General features: G+C 41.4%; 1 protein-coding gene across 1 annotated transcript in view; it reads right to left on the reverse strand.

Moving 5' to 3' along the window:
• Positions 1-4,483: 4,483 nt before the first annotated feature.
• Positions 4,484-21,413, reverse strand: part of PHACTR2 (phosphatase and actin regulator 2) — a 134,354-nt gene continuing 117,424 nt past the window's right edge. The window contains exons 6-12 of the mRNA XM_086460439.1: positions 20,156-20,705; positions 18,735-18,934; positions 16,645-16,801; positions 14,407-14,462; positions 8,096-8,157; positions 6,902-7,039; positions 4,484-4,651 (exon numbers count right to left, since the gene is read on the reverse strand). Of these exons, the coding sequence (XP_086316565.1) occupies positions 4,484-4,651; positions 6,902-7,039; positions 8,096-8,157; positions 14,407-14,462; positions 16,645-16,801; positions 18,735-18,934; positions 20,156-20,705 (1,331 nt within the window). The remainder of the gene's footprint in view (positions 4,652-6,901; positions 7,040-8,095; positions 8,158-14,406; positions 14,463-16,644; positions 16,802-18,734; positions 18,935-20,155; positions 20,706-21,413) is intronic.

Raw genomic sequence — 21,413 nt, forward strand, 5'->3', positions numbered from 1 at the left:
AAACATGAAGCATTTCATTGCATTCATAGTGTCACATTATTTGTCCTTCAAATCCTGTATTTATTTATCCTTTATGTATTTCTGAGGATCCAGAGTATGTCCACATTAAAAACCAAAAAATATAGAACTTGTTCTGTATGAATGTCCAATGTATTTTCTTGAAGCATGCTCATCAGGATTTTAAAAAAGACAGCTGAGCTACACTAGGATGATTTCTGGCAACTGTATTTACTGGCACCAGAGAAAATTGCAGTTCTTCACTAAAGTACTGATGACATGAGGACTTATGGCTTGCTGTCTTTCTAAGACAGGCTGGAGCCACTAAAAAAAAAATACATGCACAGTTGCTCACACTCTCAAGTTTTTGTAAAAAAATAATTCCTCCCACTGGCCAAGTGCATTGTTAAGCAGTCCCATCCATTCCACTTTTCTCTGTGGACCGACAAGCGAAGTCTCTCTTCCCCCACGCTCTCAGTCCTTTTCACACTCCCCTCTCTTGGTTACCCTCAGTCACAACCCTATGAAGTCTGATGAGTTCCTGGTAACAGGCTCTCAAGCGATTGTCTTCAGCACTTCCTGACTTGTGGAGCTCCGATGAAGAAGTCCACCGACTCGTCTGTGTGGGCTAGCCACAGACCCGTGGTCTGTCTTAACACTGACAAACACGTCATGTGGGTTCTCCTCCTAGACATATAATTTGTCCATTGATACAGACGAGGGCCACATCCTTCATTAACCTCAGGGTAAGCTGTAGCACACACTCATACTCAGTCAAGTTCCAGTGCAATCTCAGGTCTTCAGGACGCAATGACCTCCCCAAAGAAAATTGTTACATGAAATATGGGATGTGGTCAAACAGTTATGGACGATGAAACCTGAAATGATAAATCATAAAAAGCTTAGAATTATATTATTTCAACTGACAATGACACTGATCCTTATCCTGCTCTCACAGCTGTTTACTTTCGTAGCCTGAACAGAATTATTCCTGATTTTCCTGGTCTGTGTGGGATTAGTCAGCCCTATTATCCCCCACTGTAGGTCTCTACTAGGAAACCAAGCAGGGCTATGGTATGGCTCAGGCACTGGCGTGTGTCTGTCTGTCCATACCATTAATCCATTACTGGGGTCTCTGGCATAGTTTTGCTCGGGTCAACCAGCACTTCCAGATACCGCCTACGCACGGCTGGGATTAACACAGGCCAACAGGCAGACTGGGTATGGGGTGATGCCATCCTGTTTTGGGGAGGAGTGAAGAGGTTAACTGTATGAATTCAAGCTGTGCCAAGCCTGCTGGCCTCAGGGCTGGAGAACACTCTCCAGTCTGTTTTGTTTGCCCATATAGATTTAGCCACAATTGTATTCACTATTTGGAGACACTGTCAGTAAATAAGAAAGACTTTGCTGCTTATGGATTCATAAAATTTAAATGTCTGGGGTTTAATCCTTGTGCAAAATGAGGCTAACAAAAGTTTTGGATTTTTTTAAGCAAGCAACAAATTTCATAGCACTGCAGGTGCTTTCTTCCTATTAACAGCAGCCAACCGTGGCACATGAAGGCCCAAGAAAGCCTCAGTGTTTTTTAGACTTTTAGGTAGGGCATGTATATCACTCCAGATTGCCTGTGTGATTGACAGAGAGGTGGGTTGCTCCAAAGGGTGTTGCCAACGTTTTCCAGAGTAAGTTAGAAGCCTACAGCAATTGAAATTCTAGCTCAGCTTAAATGTAATGAATCCAAGCAAAAAGGTAAGAAGGGCACCAGTATCAGATGCTCAATGGATCTACCACTAGACTTCTAAATCTCTGTTTAAATGCCTTTAAAAATATATCTATCCATGAAGTATTAAAAGATGCAGCAACTTTAAAAAAACATAGGTAATGATGAACCTAGCACAGCAGATGTACATAGGTTTTTGTTTGACACATCTTCTCTACCAGTTCCAGAGAAGAGAAAAGAAAACAAGACACATGCTACCCCTGTAATGTGGTGCAGTACAATACAGGGATGCATTTCCCAAATAAAGGAGGTGTACACAAAAGCTGACATTCACAAGCAGCTGGTCTGTTAAGTGAGGGTGCAGTGCATTGCAAAAAAGACATAGGGGTTTTGTATTTGTGTAGAACAACAATATATTGGACTATATATAACGTTTCCATTAGAAGCACTTTACAAACATCTACTAATATCCTCTTCCCAAACTTTTATTTGTATCTCTATTTTCAGAAGCTTAGTTTTTTTGAATTCTGTTATGAAATAACAGAAGGAATCAGTCTAAATCACCAGAAGTAAAAAAATGGTTCAACTGAGTCATAACAGCAGATGACGAACAATGAAAACCAGTGTTTCTTCTTTCTCAAGTTTAATATCACATTTTAACAATTCAAAGATATTGTAAATACTGATTATGATATTAAAGTGTCTTATATTGAATATGTAACAATATAAGAAACTATATGCTATAAGCTATTTTTTGTTTAATAAGCAGCTTCCTTGTTGTCTCCTTCTATCACAGAACTTCATGAATAAGCCTTCGTTAACCAGCTGCCAATGCAAGTGCCTTTTGGTTTGTATTATCTCAAAAAATGGAAAGATGAGTAATTCATTCTCTGGTGAGAGAATTCTGTCCACTGTTTTCTTAAAACAAATCACTTCTGTTTTATCAATCCAAATGTAGTGGTGAACTACATAATTTTTAATGAGAGGTCCCGGAGGAAACGGAATCTCTTTGTATTTTCGAAACTGCAATTGACTTAAAACATCTGCATCTAATTCTGCTCTTAATTAGCTTTTTCTAATGTTACTCTGCTGACTTCTGTGCAGCGGCTCCACAACATGACCAGTGAAAAAAAAAAAAAAAAAAGAGGGTGGAGAGGGAACAGAGTGCACCTGATTTCCTTCAGGTTGAACTTATTCCAGGACCCTATAGTATCATTGCCTATATTTACCACAATTTGGCTGTGCCTATCTTCTACTCCATTTTCCAAGGCCCTCCTCAAAAAAAATAATTCCCTTTTTAATGGATTTGTCACTCCACTGGATCCCTGAGATTTTTGGTTCAGCTTTCAAGAATCCAATTGTAATCAGTCTCAACTGTTCTCAATTTTTGTGAAAAGATATCCAGTTCTTTTTGGAAGACTCATACCTATCTGTACTGATGCTTCTATATTGCAATGCAACTGAAAAACCGTAACAATGTAAGGAGGCGGTTATGCTCCATCTCTGTCAGCACACAGCCAGGTTTCTATTCCTGCTCATTTTCTTTTTCTCCCTTGGGATGCCTGTTTTTTTTAAAGTAGTAGTTTTATATAGTCTGAAGAAGATATACTACCTACTAGCTGAAGAGAAAAATCACATCAGAATCCAAATGAAAATACACATACCTGTATTTGAAAAGGACATTTTCTAATAGTCAGAATGTGACACTAGATTAAAACCTCACCTCCTGGTTCATCTCCTGGCTTAGGTTTGCTGTCAGCGAAACTGGTTTGATTTTTTTGAAAATTAATTTGTTCATGTTATAGCTACACTGAAGTGAGCTCACAGTATTATATAAAAATCTATGTTTTGGTGAGAAAAAAAAACCACTGAAGTTGTGAAATCAAGCAATGAACTAGGAGGTGCCAGAAATCACCAAACACCCACCTCCCATTGTGAATTTTCCTTGTGACACTCTCTAAAGAGTGATTCACATTCACTTGCTTGGATCCTGAGTCTGAAAGAGTAGCAGGAAAAGGAAGGGATCCAGTCTTGGGCAATTGTTTTTATGTGACTTAGTTCTGTGTGGATATGAAGACAAGAATACTACGTAGGCAATGATCTTAGCAAGTTTCGCTTGTTGGTGGCAATTTTCAGCCTTTGTAACTTCAAAAAAAACCACCCCAAACAGATGCCCTGCGGATGGCAGAAAGCACCGCGCTCCCCCTTGGAATAACTCTGTGAAATCTGAAGTCCTGCTAAAAACTGTGAACACTTCAGAGCTCTTTAAACAATAAAGCTTCAGATGACATCTTGGTGTTATCCAAAGCAGAGAACAAAACAAATCCAGATTAACTCATTAAAAGTAACAAACAAGGAATACTAGAATCTGTCTGGTTTCCCAGAAACTGCTGACAGGAGCCTAGGTGACCCTTAGGAAACTCCCCAAAACACTGGTGAGCTCTTCAGGAGTTCAACACATCACTTAGTTTTCCCTACAAAAATGCGTGTACTTTCACGAGCACTGCCAGAGAAGGACATCCCTTTTCTTGTGCCTGAGGACTGTTAACTTCATCTGTGAGCAATGCTCAGTCATTTCAAAGGATTATTTTTTAGATTTCCCAAACAATCTTTTTCCATGTAGCAAATGATCCACTGCAGTCACCTTCACTGCTATATCAACTACCCAGCTTCAGGGATCACACCAGCAACACTGGGAATCCCAACAGAATCAGTAGTGGGATCCAGGTGGGATTCAAGGGGACTCATGGTAGGAATCTACGCAAGTCATGACACAACTGCAGAGGACTTGCAGAAAGACAGAGGATCGCTGTCATACTCATCTCTCCAACTTATGCAAGAAGAGGGATTCACCCACCTGGTAAACTGCCGACTCTCCTCATGTACTTCCATTTCTGTGCTTTTAAATTCATTCAGTTCTTTCCGTATCGCTGCCTAAGAAAGAATAATGATACATGCAACCATAAGAAATATTAATCTTAAGGAAACTAAAGAGTCTGAAAGGAACCTAGCCCTACTCTTGCAGGTTCCCTTACAGTTCCCATTTTCCAGTCTCCCTTACTGTAATCCACTGCTCTCACACTTCTGATCAGCAACATGAATGACTTTTTCAATTACAGCTATTTGGAGCAGTAATACAACTACAAAGAAATTCAAAGCATCAAACACCACCAACAAACAAAGAAATACCAAATCTACTGCAATGGATGAACCAATCCCCCGTGGAAATATGGCACTTGTTACAGACAAAAACGGGTAAAGGATTGGGTTACCTCGACAGTCATCCACTGAGTTTGCAGCCAGGAGGGGATTATATCTCCAAGCACAGCCCCTGAGGAGCTGGTGAGTCACACTGCCTGCACAGGCACTGTACACGCAGCAGGGGCCTTACATCTCCCCACTGGAGACAGGACTTCAGGAATGCGAGACGAATAGCATATTTTAAAGTGGAATTAGTCACTTGGTTTGATTAGTTTTATGTAAAATTACACGAAATATTTGGACATTTCAGGCTTGTGTTTTCAGTTGGCAGATACTGAAGAACAGGAGAAATTCAGACCACTTTGTAAATGTCTTGTTGCTTATGTTAAAAGTGTGATAAGCAACTTACTTCATCAAGTCATAAATGTAATTTCTGAAATACTCTAATATATACTACAAGGGCTTTTGTTTCTACACCATACACTTTCCTACCTTTACAGTGAAATGAAATAACAGTTTATTTTTACTCACTCTTCTCTTTCACCATTTTAAATAAAAGTAGTATCATTTCATTAATCCCTGAAGAAATCTCACCTGGTGTGCATGCCTTTCAACGCAGAACAGACAAGCAGCATGGTAAAATTATAGCATCACCAGACTGTGAAGGTGAGCACCTTCATTTTAAGCAGGGGATGGTTCTGTTCAGCCACAACAGCATGCTTACACGAGGCTGCTGTAATAGCTAGGAAAAAGACAGCTATTTCCGAGCACCAAATCAGCAGCAAAGACACCAGAGCTCCAGCTCTGCCATATAGTTACAGCACAATTTTCTGCTCCCACTAGAATTAGAAAAATGACTTTGCTCGGAAAAAAGGGCAAGGGATTTTCCAGGCAACCCAGGGTCTGCCATTCTGCTGAGGTTAACATGGGGATCACAGAACCAGACTCGGGCACCTGTTCATTAGAAAACGAACTGAGATTAAAAACTGCTACCCTAAAGTAGGTAGGAACTCCACTGTTTTTTCTAGTGCAGTCCAACACCCTGGTTGGACCTAGGTGCTGGGTCCTCTAACCTCCCACAGACTACATGATGACTAAAGAGTGCTCAGCACCTCCCAGAAACAACATCTACAAACACTTCTGGGTACATTTTTAATGTCTCTGCCTTGACTTGATATGAGATTCTCCTTTTGATTGTCAGATAAGCTGGCATTAATATTAAAATACAAGCTGAAATAAAACCAGTGCTTCACAGTCCTTAGCTAAGACAGTGGGCTTTTGCACATACCACTTTTCATGCCAAGCACATCTCATAGGATTCCCATAAAAACTGGTTCAGACACAGTGCTAAAAGGGCCAGCACTTTTTGATACATAAATCCTACAGCTTTCCTTTTATGAAGTGGTATAGGAAGGAAATGGAAGACTGATCTGTTTTTAAAAGAGAACCACAGAATCATTTGTCTCATCCTTTGTAGTTAGGCAGAGGAACTATTAACTGCAGCATGTTGGGGGCAAACTTCCCAAGAAGGTCAGCTGCATGCATAAGGTCAGCTCCTGCACTGACAGCTGTGGCCAAGAACCCTGAGGAGGATGGTGCAGCTTCTACGTTTCTTCATTTGAATGAGTTGCAAAAGTAACTCTCGGTGGCAGTGACACAGCCTTCCACCTGCAGAATCCTTGCCTGAAGGCCACGGGTCATGGCCATCTTTGCTAACAGTGTGTACCTGGCTTAGTAAGGCTTTACAAATGCAAGAAATTCTGGCCTGAAATGCCATAATGGAGGTGGCAAGTATGCTCTTAGTAGGCACCTGAGTGGGATTTCTTGGCTGCAAGCAGTAGAAGCACATACCATGACAATCTCACTGCCTCCAGCAGATGTCATTTGTGATGCCAGTGTCAAGAGGAGGTAAACCAGAGTAAAGCCCCCCCCCCAAAAGCAACAGATGCAAGCATTTTCTTATAATCTATATTTGTCCCTTGCCTTGTCTGCAGGAGTTAACCTGGCCCAAGGCTTGTCGGCACGACGGTCATAGTCCGGAGAATCTGTGACCTCCACGTACTCATTAAATCGAAGGATTCTTCTTGCTTGAAGTTCAGCCACTGTAGGCCTCAGGCTGAGCTGTAAGTGGGAGGCAGAAAATCGTACATTTAATAAGATGAAATAAAATAAAATAAAAGCTGAAGGTATGATGTAATCTCAAGAGAACTTTAATGGTGTTTCTAAATAGGGTCACTTTCAGGTGTCTAAAAAAAGCACCATTCTGGGAGCGCTGCATGGGAATGGGGAAGCAGCACAACCTACTTTCTTCAATTATAAAAATAGTCTTTGTTGGGCAGGTCACAGAGAATCGTGACAGTTATCCCTGGAATATTAATTGTGACTTTGCAACTGTCACACCATTTACCCCACTAGGCAGCAGGTCCATCTGCATTAACAACTAGAGTCTGCTGTGTTCAACTGTAATATTGAAAATAAGCAGGATTTGGAGGTGCCTGTCTAACTAAAAAATCTGATTTGAACATCCGGGGGTCATTATGATGCCTAATTGTTTCAGTCACCTCAAATATTCACTTTAATTAACTAAGGACAATCATATTAAGGAAACTGTATTTTCGCATAGAAGGGCAGGCTAGGGATAGGTATGAAAACTCCCCCCCCCCCCATCCTCTCCCAGAACAAGCTCCTGAAGTCAGTGCAGCAGATTCATAACTGCTTTATTTCCAGGGACAATAAGTGCAATCCCACCTGTAGCAGCCAAGACCACTGATGTCAGAAGAATGGTGAAGGGATTTCTTAGAGCCCACACTGCTTTGCTGCCCTCTTCACTGCTCTAGGGAGGAGTTGATCCACAGGTGTGGCTGCCCTCAAACATACATGACAGCAGGGGTCATGCTCTCAGAGGAAACATGGGTCATTTCTGTCCCCTGCTTACCTGGACAAATATTAAGCATGGCCAGACTCCATATATGCTTTTCCAGCTATGGGAAAGTGGACAGGATGGAGTTTCCCCCAAGATGGACTTGGCTTGTACTGCTTTTTAAACAGATTTCTAATCTGGGGGCATGACTGATGGACATTTGCAGTAATGTATACAACACTGATTTTTAGAATCTTATTAAAAAACCCCCAAAAACCTACGTACACAAATACACAATACAAACCCCACATCATTACCTTTCTACTGAGTCTACGTTTTATTTCTCTTTTGGCTTCCTGTTCCTCTTCTTCATTCTTCTCTGTTTTCAGAAGAGATAAAAAGGAGTGAATATTTAAGTATTATAACTGCACATACTGTATATCTCTTGGTTGAAAGCTTCAGGACTTCAAGTCCTGGCTTATGTTTACTTATATTTCTGAGTGATCCTGCATGTGTTGTCTGCTTTTTGGATTTTGTGTGCTTTCATTTCTTTTCCCTATCCTCATTTCCCCCAATTTTGCAGATATCTCAAGTCACCACTGTGTGTCAGGAACACAGCAAAGAGGCATCTGTCACTTCCTTTCGGTGTAACAGCAAACAAGAAGTATCCTGAAAGAGCTGCTTAATGTTTCAATTACTTGTCCTAACATTAAAATCACCGTTGCTTTTACTTCCAACATGCCACCTGTTGACTTTAAAGAGTCTAATTATTCATAAGGGTCAAGAAAAGTTTGCTCTGAGTATCTGAATTGGCCCAGTGTCCTCTACTGCTACAGAACGCAATGAATAAATGACAATTCATTTCACTGTCATTTGTTAGCGCAAATTGGTTTTGTTACTTCAGTATTTTTTTTTTCCTGGTTTTATAATGCAGGAATATGATTCAGCACTCAAGCCCTCTTGGTTGAGGGCCACTAGCTAGACCAAATGAACAAGTATAGCAGAAAACGACATGTGTATTTTTTGAATGTATTTGGGCATGGGACTGAAATGTGCTTTTGACAAGTTTCTGTGCTAACCAAAATTGATTTCTTGAGTGAGAGTGAAAAGCATGCTTACAAAAGCATGCTCATATGGACTCAGCATTTTTTTAATTGATGTACATTTTGAAGAGTATTATGTGCCCTTTCAGTCCACCTGTGATAGCTATACGCAAAGTTAACTTTGTTGTGGCTGAAACATCCCACCTAGGGATACCTGTAAAATTCTGATCCTGTTTTATTCATGGTTGAGGGTTATGGACTCCACACTGCAGTTCAACGCTAACTATAAATTTAAAGGAATTGATTCGTCTATTGTGGCTACAGCCAAGCTATACAGACGAAAAGGCAGTTTTAAATCCTGGTATAGTCCTGTTTGCCCTGTCCGCTATAGCCAGCCTGCTGTGTTACTATAGGCAACCTGGCCACAGAGGAGTTTCTGTATCATGATGATACACTGGAGGCAACACTACAACAGGACACCTTGTGGTACCTGCACATTTCCTTTGCTAACTCAAAGGCTCTCATGTAAGAAGGATACAAGGGAAAGTGGAAGAGGAACAAATGATAAAATAGAACAAAGTTGCAGTAGGAAAAAGGTGACACCAGCCCAAGACCTGCTCTGTGAGAAGTGCCCAACACTAACTGCAGGTTTCCATCAGCAAGATGCAATTGCACAGGCTTGCTGCCAGGATTAGGTCGGATTTCACGTTGATGGTGATTTTAGTGAGGTACTGAAATTTATGTATATAGTATATGTATATAAATAGATGTAATTTATGGTTTATTAATAGCTTTTCTCTTAAATCTTGATGAAACGGATTGCCTGTTTCCATAGAGGAATGGTAAACTGACTGAAACTGATAAAAGGAGAGTTAATCTACATTTAAAAAAATTTTATTAATATATCCATCAACAAACAAGTTGGTTGTATTTAAGGACTTAAAACTTTAAATGAGAACTCTTTTTATAACATCTTTACCTAACAAAATCAAAAGCTCTCTAGCTGTTTTAGGACAGGTAAATCTTCTGTAGGCTTTTGTTTAAACATACTGTCTTTGCAATCAATAGACATAGTAACTGAGGTAATTAAACACAAACTATTAATTTGGGATTCCATTCACCTGGGAATCATTTGACACAAAAAATTTTGTCCTTTCATGAACTGAGTCACTTAGGTCCTACCTCAGAAATTCTCCAACAGCAGAGACAACAGAAAAAATGCAGCTGGATATACACATCGCTGTACTGCCTTTTTCTTAATTTAGTTTGTAAAGTACATGCTGCATTATTCATATCTTGACATTTCTTTGCTATCTAAACCACCATGTCTCCCAAGAAGCAGCAATAAGATGCTTGATGTAAGAAATAGGGGCTCACACTGCTTAATGCATACATTCAGAAACAACTCCAACAGCATGGCCACCTGAAAGACTGTTTTTCTATATTTTGGGGGAGGATAAAATAACTCAAAAAAGTTGATCTGGAGATGTAGGAAGGCTGAAGGTTAGCTGCCTATCCTAAGCTGTGAAACCACCTCCCTGTGGGTAGCAGACGACTGCATGAAGGGATGGCTGGACATGAGAAACCACCTAGAAATGGGAGATGAGCAAGGCCATCAGCTGCTGGGCAGAGTGTCTGGGCAGGTCCTGCAGCAGGCCATAAAGGAGAGCTGGAAGCTCACCTTTGGGAGGACCAGGAGCTTCCCTCACTCCTGGGCAAAGCAGGAGGGGATTGAACCCGTGGGAAACAGACAGTATTCTGCATGAGAGGTCAGGGGCAGGATGTGTTTTATACATTCAGGTTGTTTTACTTCTATGAATAAAACTCAAGAGTTAAAGGGACAGGACTGAAATCTGGTGGCTGCTGCTAATATATTGAATCCGCTGTTTGGCAAACAGCCCTCCACCTATGGCACTGACTTGTACCTAAAGGACCTATTTCCCATCTCCAGCCTGCTGGGCAGAGTGTTGCTTTAAGCCTGGTGCTACAGAGACACTGCCCTGTAGTCACCAAATTCCTACCAACAGTAGTATATTTTTGGTCTTTTAAGGTAGAAGTTTTGAAAGTTCCCGTAGTGAGTTAAGAAGATGCATGGTACTAAAAACAATGTGTCTGGTGCTCCTGCTTCCTTCAGATGTTGTGGAAAATTCCAGCTGGAGAGCCAAGTTTTGGCTGCAGGTATGAACCTACTCACTTGCCCAAACAGGAACACATTAATGCACAGGAACACACTTCTGACAGCTTTCCACCTTAAAAGCAGATCTAAACTGTGTGATGTGTAGAAAGAAAGGATAAACACAGCATTCCCAGCTGCAAGTCCCCCCCTCAGATGTCCCGGCAAAGGACCAGCTGAGTGAGCATCCTGTCCTTGCAGGCGTCTCCGGCTAGATCCCAGCAAAACTATGGTTTCCCTCCTTCCCTGCCTGCAGCTCCTAAGAGGTCAAACTGGGATTTGACTCCTAATTGAAACAATTTTGTATTAGCATCACTTGTTGTGGCTTTCTAGTTAAAAAAACACACTGGTCAAACCAGAACAGCTTCCCTGGCATCTATACGCTATTGCTCCTGCAACTTTTGCCGTATAAAATCTGGTCACCTTCTGTTCTGTGGGACATTTGTTTTGTAGTAGAAGGGGAAAAAAGAAGACAGAAATTGTTCTGCCTGAGGACTGCTCCGTTCTTGACCAGAAAGCACTCCCGGAGCGTAAAACTGAACTTTCCACTGTGTCCCTATGGGATTAACTATGTTTAGACTTCCCTCTGGCCTTGCTAGGGGAAGAGAAAGAAAAGACAAACAAAGCATTTGCCTCTTGCAGTGCTCTGTAATGCACAAAGCGGCTTCTCTTTCCTGGTTTTACAAGCAAAGATAACCATTAATATTCCTTAACTAGCACCAAGAGCTAAACCCTGTTTTCTACAAAGCCAGCACTGGCAGGCATGCAGGTGCACAGTACAAGAAGTTCACTGTCCCTTACAAACACAGGAAAAAATACAGTTATCTTAATCTGAAATTCCTGGAAGAATAAAAAGTTTCTTTGCCATAATACAATACTATAAATACTACTGGGTCAAAGCCAGTACATAAGAAACCTGTCTTCATTAAAAATACAGGGCTTTATCTATTCCTTAAAGTGGACTCTTGAGTTATCGTAACTATGTTTTAGTGTAGGAAGACTCAGAAGTCTGGATAGTTTTATCCAAATTGTTTTTATAGAAATCCGCCTGCAATGTCTTGCAATTGTACTCAGTCACAGGATTTTCAGTAACTGGTTTATCTGGAAATATTATCAAAACAAGACTTCTTGCAAGACAGATTTCCTCACTAACTGGAAATACAAAAAAAGAAAGAATATGGACTTTTTTTGAACATCTTAAAAGATTTGGGCTGAACATAATCCTGAAATAAACATTTAGAACTTTACCACTTAATGTAACCTCGAAGTCTGGTAAATAGTACCCAAAACAATACTTTCCCTTAGCTGCAGTTTACATACATGCAATAACATAACCCTTTCTCCCCATCTACTGCTTAAAAATAGGAGGAAGGAAGCTTCATGAAAGAAAGCCCAACTTATTCACAGAAGCTGACTACAACAACAAAGGCATTTAAGAGATGTAAACATTTTTGAATGATCCACAGGAAGGGAATGTAATAATTTTGATAAATAATATGAGTGCTTTAGAACTGAGAGAGAACTTGCACCCTGAAACAGCTCTGAGTCAGATTGTCATCACAACCCCTGGCTTGCTTTGGTTCACTTTGCTTTTTACAGATCACTGTCAACTCAAACTGTTTTATAATCTCAGTGATAAGCAAAAAGCAGTTTTGGATTCTCCACGTGCTCATCAATGACTGTGATTTTTTTGTGATTTATGGTGCTGCTTCCTAGCCTTTATTTCTTGTTCTCCCTTGCCTCTTTAAGACAGCCTCCTGGCAGCAGCAGGGAAGGATGGCGGGAGGCATCGAGTGCAAAGCCTGGTACACTGCCAAAAGCTTAAAGTAAACAAGCTGAAACAGGAGAAGAAATCTATTAACTGCTTTCCAGTCTTGAGCTACTCACTGCAAAATCAGTGAACGGAATAAACAATGGCAAAAGGCATATTAAATACATTGCAGGTTTGTTGCTAGTTTAGTTATCTAGAGATTAGCCAGACAGAGAGGCCAGTAAGGAAGCCCAGCTAGTGCTCCCAACTCAGTGGCTGTATCCTGGCCCATCAGAGATGTTCTGGTATTACTCTTCTTACATAGTCCAGCACGACTGGTTTGTCATATAAAAAATGTTTCAAATTTTAGCTTTATTTATCTACACAATCTACAGGTTCAGAAATCACAGTCTTAGACAGTCTGTTCACATTACATATTGGACAGGAGTCCCTTGAACCCTCTCCTGCGCACCACAATGCATGAACTGTAGCTTCCTTTTTCAATAAGACACTATTTGGCTTTTAAGAGCTTAGACAACAGCAGTAGGACTCCATTAGCATGGATGGTTGCCTGAAAGCCAATAATTGCTATGTCTCCTTGATTTGCTGGCCTGAGCAGGTGATGAGTGATCAGGATCATGGACTTTGTTGGACAAACAGCCCATTTTCTTCCCTTCCACTACCATGCTGTGCACCAGGGTGGTACAGATGAACTTCAACTTTTCTGAATGACTGTTGGAAATAATGGCATTATACCTGCTCTTTCACCAAGCGTGGGAAGTTCTTATACCCCAAGAGCAGATGAGTTTTTTGATTTGTCGCTATGTGTGAAAGATTTGCATGTGCATTTTCTTCATTTATTTCTTCTACTTAAGCATGAAGGACTAGCTACCCTTGAAGAATGAACACAGGGCTAGGCACGGCAACTGTTACAGTACATATTCAGGCAACATCCATGCTATGGAAAGATTCATAAAGGAAGACAAAAAATGCCTGTCATGAAGTGTTTGCCAGCCTAAAACCAAAACTGACATAAGTAAATGTGAGAATAGGTACAGAGGGTAAATATGCAATGTACTTCATTCTTCTGCCCCTGACTATTTGAATTATAGACTTAAATTTTTCAGCAGGGATACTGAGGAAGGATTTAATCAATGGGAAGATACTCAGTGACAATGTCTCATGCAGGTTTCAGTACAGAAGACATTTATGTCAAAAGTGAATGCGAAGACCAGAATGCTGAAGCAGTTGGCAGATACCTACTTACTTTCCCCTGAACACTTCTCTTTCTACTCCTCCTTCCAACCTCTGCCCTTATATCCCACCTCTGCCTTCTACTGATATTCTCTCCTGCTCCTCATAAAAATTTGGCGGAAGTTTAACCAGCCTACAACTACTTCTAAGTCACTCTTGATCTTTGGGACCAGCTTCAAGAAGTGGGATTGTGACAAGCAAAATTCAGCATATTGAATATATGCCAGTTTCATGGCTACCATTAGAGGTTAGTATATCAATCTAGTGTTGATGTGTTATTTTATAGAACAATATTTCTCTCCAGTTATGGATCTAACACTGGAGCAACAATGATAGGCTTCCATATGAATTCAACCATATGCTCACTTTCTAAGTAAATACTAGGTGAAAGCCCGATAAAGTACTTACGCTTCAGGATATTTCTTTGCTCTAGCTCTTCAGTTGTAGGCCTCTGGCTAAGTCTCCTGTGAGAACAAAGTAAGTGACTGATTTAAAACCAGATCCAAATAATACAATATGATTTTAAATACAGCTTAAAAGCTGTTTCTCACATGGCCATGCTATTCTTCGCCAGCAGAGGTATTCCACAACACAGGTAATTTCCAGACAGTCATAATAACTGTGCATGTAACTACATTACCAAATGGTCATTTGTTTTAAAAGATGCACTGTTGCCACTTGAACACATAAATAACTGATTCTTGCATAACATTACAGAAATTGTACCAGAAATTTAAACTCCTCATTTATGGGTATACTTTTATGAAAGAATTCAAAAACCTTTTTTGTTCCCAGGCACCATCGTTATCATAAGTTATGCAATCATAAGATTATTCTCAGAAATTTTGACTGGAAATACTTTTTTCTCAGAAATTTTGAATGCAAATACTTTTTTTTTTTTTTTAAAAAAGAAAACAATATAAACTGTGCATTCCTCACTGATTTGTACATACAATACAACTATAAGCTTTAGTTGAAACTTAATTTTATTTAGTTACCTATATACAACAACTACCATTAAAAAGAACAAACCTGAGATACTAATTTTCTGGTTTGTATAGTGGAGAACAGTTGATGTTGTCTCTACATTTACTAAACAAGCTCACTTGAGAAAAGGAGCAAGAAAAATTTCAGCAGTAAAATTTATTTTGCAGATATGTTAAAGATAGATGCCTCTCTGCCCAGCAAACCTCACGCAAGTTCACTATGCACAATTTTGAGCCTCATGAAACCCATCCAATTCAAACCATGCTTGGACTTTCAGATTTGGTGGGGAGGACCAGCAAGTTCAACACAGGTGACCGGCCCACGGTGTAGGAAGTCCCAGGCTGGGACCTGACCCGACCTTGACTGAGCTGTGGGAACAGGTTTCCCATCAGACCTCAATGCTGCCAGATGCTGACCACCATGCCAGGGATTTTTAAGGAACTGGTGTCAAGCTTGGTTGTGGACTTCAGGCACAACACATCCCTGACATGCATGGACATTGTCTCCTGCCACCAAAGCAGAGCTGCATGGGGAGCGTGCCAGCTTCCCGGCGGAACCAGCAATAACCCTGTGTAAGTCACTCAGGAATGGGGCTTCTGCAGTTCAAGCACCTGAGGAAGTACTGACAGGCAGGATGTGAACCACTGGAGCTGGGATTCGGTCAGGAAAGCAGTGTTAACAACCACGCCACTTTATTAGCAGAAGAAAAATGACCCTTGGGCTCTCCACAGTAGCTGTATCACCCTTATGGTTAAGGCACGAAATAAATGACTTAGGCAGCCACCCAGGCCACAGAGCAACTCAGCTCATCTTCTAAGGGCTGACGCAGGGCTGCCGTACTCTGTACTGGAGCAGTACCAGCTGGACTACCCAATATCTGGAAATCTTCAACAAACACAGGACATCCTCCAAATCTGTCTGGACAACATTTCCGAGCACAACAGAAACAAGGATAGGTCTGGGAAAATCCAGACATGTAGTCTATTCTCAGAGATCATGAAAGCCAAAATTAACATTTATGAAGATTTTTTTTTAAAAAATGCAAGTGAAAATTAGTCTTGTTTTATGCAATGTTCTCAAGTCCAGGAAAAGAAAGTAACACATATCCCACAGCAGTAAACAGCATAAGAAAGACATGCCTCAGAGGTGGGCACACTAAAACATTAAATACTGACCTACAGAGTCAGCCTCCCTTCATTTCTTTTGCTGGAACCAGCACATGAATAATGAAGGAGTCAAGAAGCAGGAGGAGGATGGGGAGGGCCAGAAGGGACAAACGTGCATAGGCATGCTCTGTGTGTCAGGAACTACTACTCGATCCGAGATTGGTATATACAAGTGCAAGTCCCTGCTAACCAATCTGAGAAAAAGTTTGAACCATGGCACTGATTATTATGGAGCCACTCTTATTCTCTTCCTTTTCTCTAAAAAACCCAAACGATCCAAAACACCAAAACCTCTCAGATTGTTTCTTGCAGAACAGAAACACACTATTGACATTTTAAAGTTTTGTAAGAAATAAAAATACTATTTTCCAGACAATTGTACCATCAAGATCCTGCACCACATATTGGGCCACATTTAAAACGTGAACCCAGTGTTCTCGATTCTCTTCCTCCACCTCTGCCAAGTGAAACCACATTTACCCTGCGATGATACCTCACTAGCTTTGTTCCAATCTGATGTCTGATTTCCTGTCTCTCCTCTTCAGACGTACGCTGCAAGATGTTTTTGTCTTCTAATTCTTTCTTAGATGGTCTGTTGCCAAGTTTGATAGCAAGAGTATCCCTACGACGAATTTTACTTGCCAAAGAGCCTGAGGAAAGAAGGAGGAGGGCAGATTTAGTTCATTCATGCTTAGGTTACAGACACAAACTGAGTAAGAACTTTAATACCTCCCCAAATCAGCCTTGTTCCCGCATGCAGGAGAGGAATTTTAATTAACATCAAAAGAAAAATAGGTTTAGCTCAGTTTACACAATAAAAAGCTGAAAGGCTTGGATGAAGAAGCTACCAGCCAAATTGATAGAGGAGTTTTACAAACATTACTTGTCATCTGTGAAGTGACAGGATAAAAATGACAAATCTGCACTTAAGTGTCTTTGAAGTCTAATACGTTATAGGTTGGTTTATTTATCTACTTAGTATATTTAGCAACCTGCTGCTCTTTTTCTTCATCCTTAAATGGTTTAGTCTCATTCTGTCATCAGTTCCCTCATTCTTTCATTTTTTTCTCAATCAAATACCACTTAATTCTTGTATAGTGCTTTTCATCTTTAGCTAAGTTTAAAACAAAAAATACAGTTTAGGAAAGTGCTCTGAGTGCTTGCAAAGCCATCTAGGCAGGAACCTCGAGGCACTGAAGCAATCTGTTCATCCACAAAACAGATACAGCAGGGACAAGGGCCATGCAATTTTATCAGCATTAGCTTCAGCCAGCTGTGGAAAGAATGGTATTCTTCATGGCCTTTAGTCCTTCCCTTGTCTCTTGATATTCTGACTGGGGGTGCTATATATGCCCTATGCTGGCAGACTTTCATCACATAAGGTAAGACCATGGGCTCCCAGCTCACTTCTCATAAAATACGGTGCTGCTGTCTGAATACACAAATCTTTGGTTGCTACCACTTTGGACAGTATTCAAACCAAATGCAGAACTGCAGAAGACTTCAGCCTCTTGAGCTATCCGGCACTTCACCTTCTGCTGTACCAGTAGACAAGGAAAAAAAAAACCCCAATGTTTATTTTCCCTCACCCCCTTTTGGTACACAGCACTCTTCTGTTCAGGCCTTCTTCACTGAGCTCAGCGAAGCACCTCCTCCAGAACAGCTGTGGGCAAAGCTCTCAAATCATGCTTCGGTGATCATTTTATTCTGACATAAGGCCACCCTGCAGGTGGTGGAGGTAGGGCTGTCCTCCTCCTCTCTCCCCTTGATGGCCTGTTGTTGCCTCCTCCTTTGCTCCCGCAAAGGCGCAGTCATTGGGTGAGCTGGATTGGGGAACCAATTCTACTGAAAATCAGCTCAACAACAGCCACCACTGCAAAAATAAACATGAGCACTGGTCTAAGGGAAAAATGGACAGCTGGGAGCGGGGATTAGGCAGAAGGTGGGCAGGACAACCCCGTCAGCAGCAGCAAGGACTTCTGCCAAATTAGAGTGATGATCTAGTCATGACCCCAGACGAAATTTCAAAGCTGTAAACTTAGACGTAAACCACTGTGATCTTATCTGTCTGCTAAGGTGCTCCAATGCTTAAAACATGCTGATCAAAGAGGAACGAATGGCTTTCAGACAGCGAAGCTGGTCACTGATGGGCTTCCTCTGTTACCCATCACAGCCTGTTACTCCCACAATAAACTCTGGGACCTCTAGTGCAATTCAGTTGAAAGCTGGTGCTTTAAGAGTAGAGGTTCATTACATGGCTGAGCCAAATCAACGGCTTGCTGATGCCCTAACATGGAGGCCGTATTTCATCCTCATGTTCTTCTGAACCTGTTCCTCATACCTCCACTCCCATCTACACAATGCTTGATCTGCTCTCACCACGGCACAGGCCCCCGCAGGTTTCTGATCGCGATTGTCTGGGAGAAGCAGGACACTAATTTCTCAGTAGCGGTAAAATATTAAATCACCTAAAACCATCCCATGCAGCCATACCTCTCTTTACTTTGCACTAGCATGGGTCAGGCAAGCTCACATAACGCAGTGTGCAAAAGGCAGCCTGCAACTTCTCACCACGATGCTTACTTTCAGCACTTGCATTATCATCATCGTCATCGTCGTCATCATCTGTGTACAGTATTGGCCCATCAGAGTCTGAGTCACTGCTGTGGCTCTCTCTGCTACTTTCACTCTCAGGAGGGGCAGCAGCATCAGAAGCCTCCTCTACCAGTTCAGAGTGTGTCTGGTCAGATGCCTCTGCTTCTTGGTCTTCTTTGGTAGCCAAGCTGTTAATTCATAAGCAGACATGGTGTCATATTAATGCAAGCAGCAGAGAACACAAACAGGAAACAATGTACAAGCAAGTATGAAAATAAAAGTTCTGTTATTCAAACTAACTTCTCTCTTTCTAAAAAACTTACATATACAAACATATATAAAGTATGTGGATGTGTACACCCACCTGTATGTATGTTGGGAAAAAAGATGTAAGCAATCTGGAATGACATACTGCAAAGTCTGTATAAAGAAAAATCTTAATTCTTTTTTATTTCTTGTGGGATGGGACCAACAGTAAACAAATGCTACTACAGAAAAAAATAGCTCATAAAGTTGGAGGTGAGAGCGCAAGTCGGAGAGCAGATAGGAGTGCAAAGCTTCCTGGTCTGGAAGCCTAACTCTATTGTAAACAGAGTTTTACTGCTGTTGAGCCCATCATGATGAACATGGAAACCAGCAGCACAGTGCTCTTTACCTTGGAAAAATCTTTATGTAAAGGAAAAGTAGAGCAAGGGGAGAAGCAGCACAGGAATGCAATGCTGGCACAAATGTACCAGCAAGAATTTAAAGGAAAGTTTCTAGGCCACTGGCACCTAAACTAAACCTTTTGGGTTGTTATGAAAGATGCTGGTTCTTGTGGGAGGCAAAAGCCAGTTTCTTTTCTTCTGCCAACTATTTTGCTTAAAAAAACGTAATTAGGATCTTTCTCTTGACTAGGTTTTATAGTATCTGAGACTTAGACAAGCTATTAGGCAGTGACAGACTGCACACCTAGTAATCAAAGCCTGAAACTGTCATTTTCAAGTGTGCAAGTAAATTCAGCTACTGAAATGAGAGCTTTAGCAGTGAGATATTCAACGATATCCACAAAAAAAAGTAACCCCTCCTTGTAATTCAGCATAATTTCTTGTATGCCTTTATGAAAGAGAAATTAAAGTGTTACCAGCTACTAGCTGAACTGCTGACGGCAGTGGTTGCGTTAAGCCATGCAATGACATAGGAGGCAGGTTACGAGCAATGACCTTCTGGGGAAACATGAGGTACTGCAGGTGAATGGCTCAAAGGCACTGGTGAGGAACAAATTGTGCTGGGATGCAACACAAACTATTACCACTCAGCAGAGCAAACAGAAGAGATCCCCATGTGCCTAGAGAGTCCCTTACGCGCAGAAATGCGGCTTCCTTGGCCGTGGGTCATACTACTCCCTCCTGCCAGCCATACCATCTTACCTTTTTGTGTCTTCTTTGCTAGCATCTGGACCATGGCCTAGGGCTGTACTGCTCAGGCTCTCGTCTGTGCCATGCTCAGTCTGGAGAAAAGGTTTAGTATCTGATCCAGGGATGGCCGGCCCCGCCATACAGCCATCTGACACATCTTGGGCATCTGAGGAGACAGCAGGCTGACCAGCTGCAGCAGGAAAAGCAGGTGGAAGTGGAGGTGGAGGAGGGGCAGCGGTGGGAGGAGGGGGGACAACGAGCTTGCTCAGTTGATCTGTGTCCTCTGTTTTGGAAATTACTATGGAAGGTTGCTCAGGCTCAGGTTTTTCTACCTTCGCTTCCAACTTGTTGGCTGTGGCACCTGAGGGGGAAGAAGCAGCCCCATCCGGTGCTGTTCGTGGGGCTGACTGTTTCCCAGGTTTTTTCTTGCCCCTGGGAGTCCCCGATGTGCCTGATTTGCTGGAAGTCTCCTTAGAGGCTTTAGGATGAGATGATGTGGACGAAGGAGATGGTGATGAAGAGGACTTGGAGACTGGTGGTTTTTTTGCATGAGAGGAACTAACTAAAATAAGAAAAGAGAAAGCATTTTACAATCTTGCAACTATATGATTTCTGCAGGGACTGAAGTGTGCTGGTATTTAAAAAATGAAAAAATTACACTTGATACCTTGAGATGGGAAAAATTGAAACGATAAATACTTTCCCAAGAAGAGTGGAGGGGATCAGCCTTACAAATGGGTGAGAGTTTGATTCTAGCACTCTGCATTGGCCCATTACAACTTACCAGGACATCATCTAAAAAGTTCACTACTTATTCCAAGTGTGTTTAGTGCCCTATTTAAAAAAAAATTGCTACCAGACAGAAAAAACTGCCTGACCTTTTCTATTATGTAAATTTTTGTTCTGAGCACTAGCAGAACATGATTTTCCTTATGCATTTCAACGAACACCTTGGGACCATCACGGATATCAGTCAATCACCTTTTGCAACGTTATTGTAAGTGCTGTGCTCCTAGTTAATGACAAGCAGCAGAGGGACAGCAAAACAAGATGTATTTTCAAGCCCACCTGGGCATGTTCATAAAACAGAGGCAGAAACCACCAATCCCACTCTGCACAAATGATCTCCAGAAGGGAGGAGGCATTGAAGGCCTCCTGTACGTACTGGAAATCTTTGTCTTACCACTGACCAACTCAGGTAGCCTTGAAAACATAGTGAAACAAGGTTTTGACACTAGGTGTACAAGCTGGCCAGTGATGCTGCTGTTTA

The sequence above is a fragment of the Leptosomus discolor genome, chromosome 2, assembly GCF_034619465.1.
Source record: "Leptosomus discolor isolate bLepDis1 chromosome 2, bLepDis1.hap2, whole genome shotgun sequence".
Classification (NCBI taxonomy): Eukaryota; Metazoa; Chordata; class Aves; order Leptosomiformes; family Leptosomidae; genus Leptosomus; species Leptosomus discolor.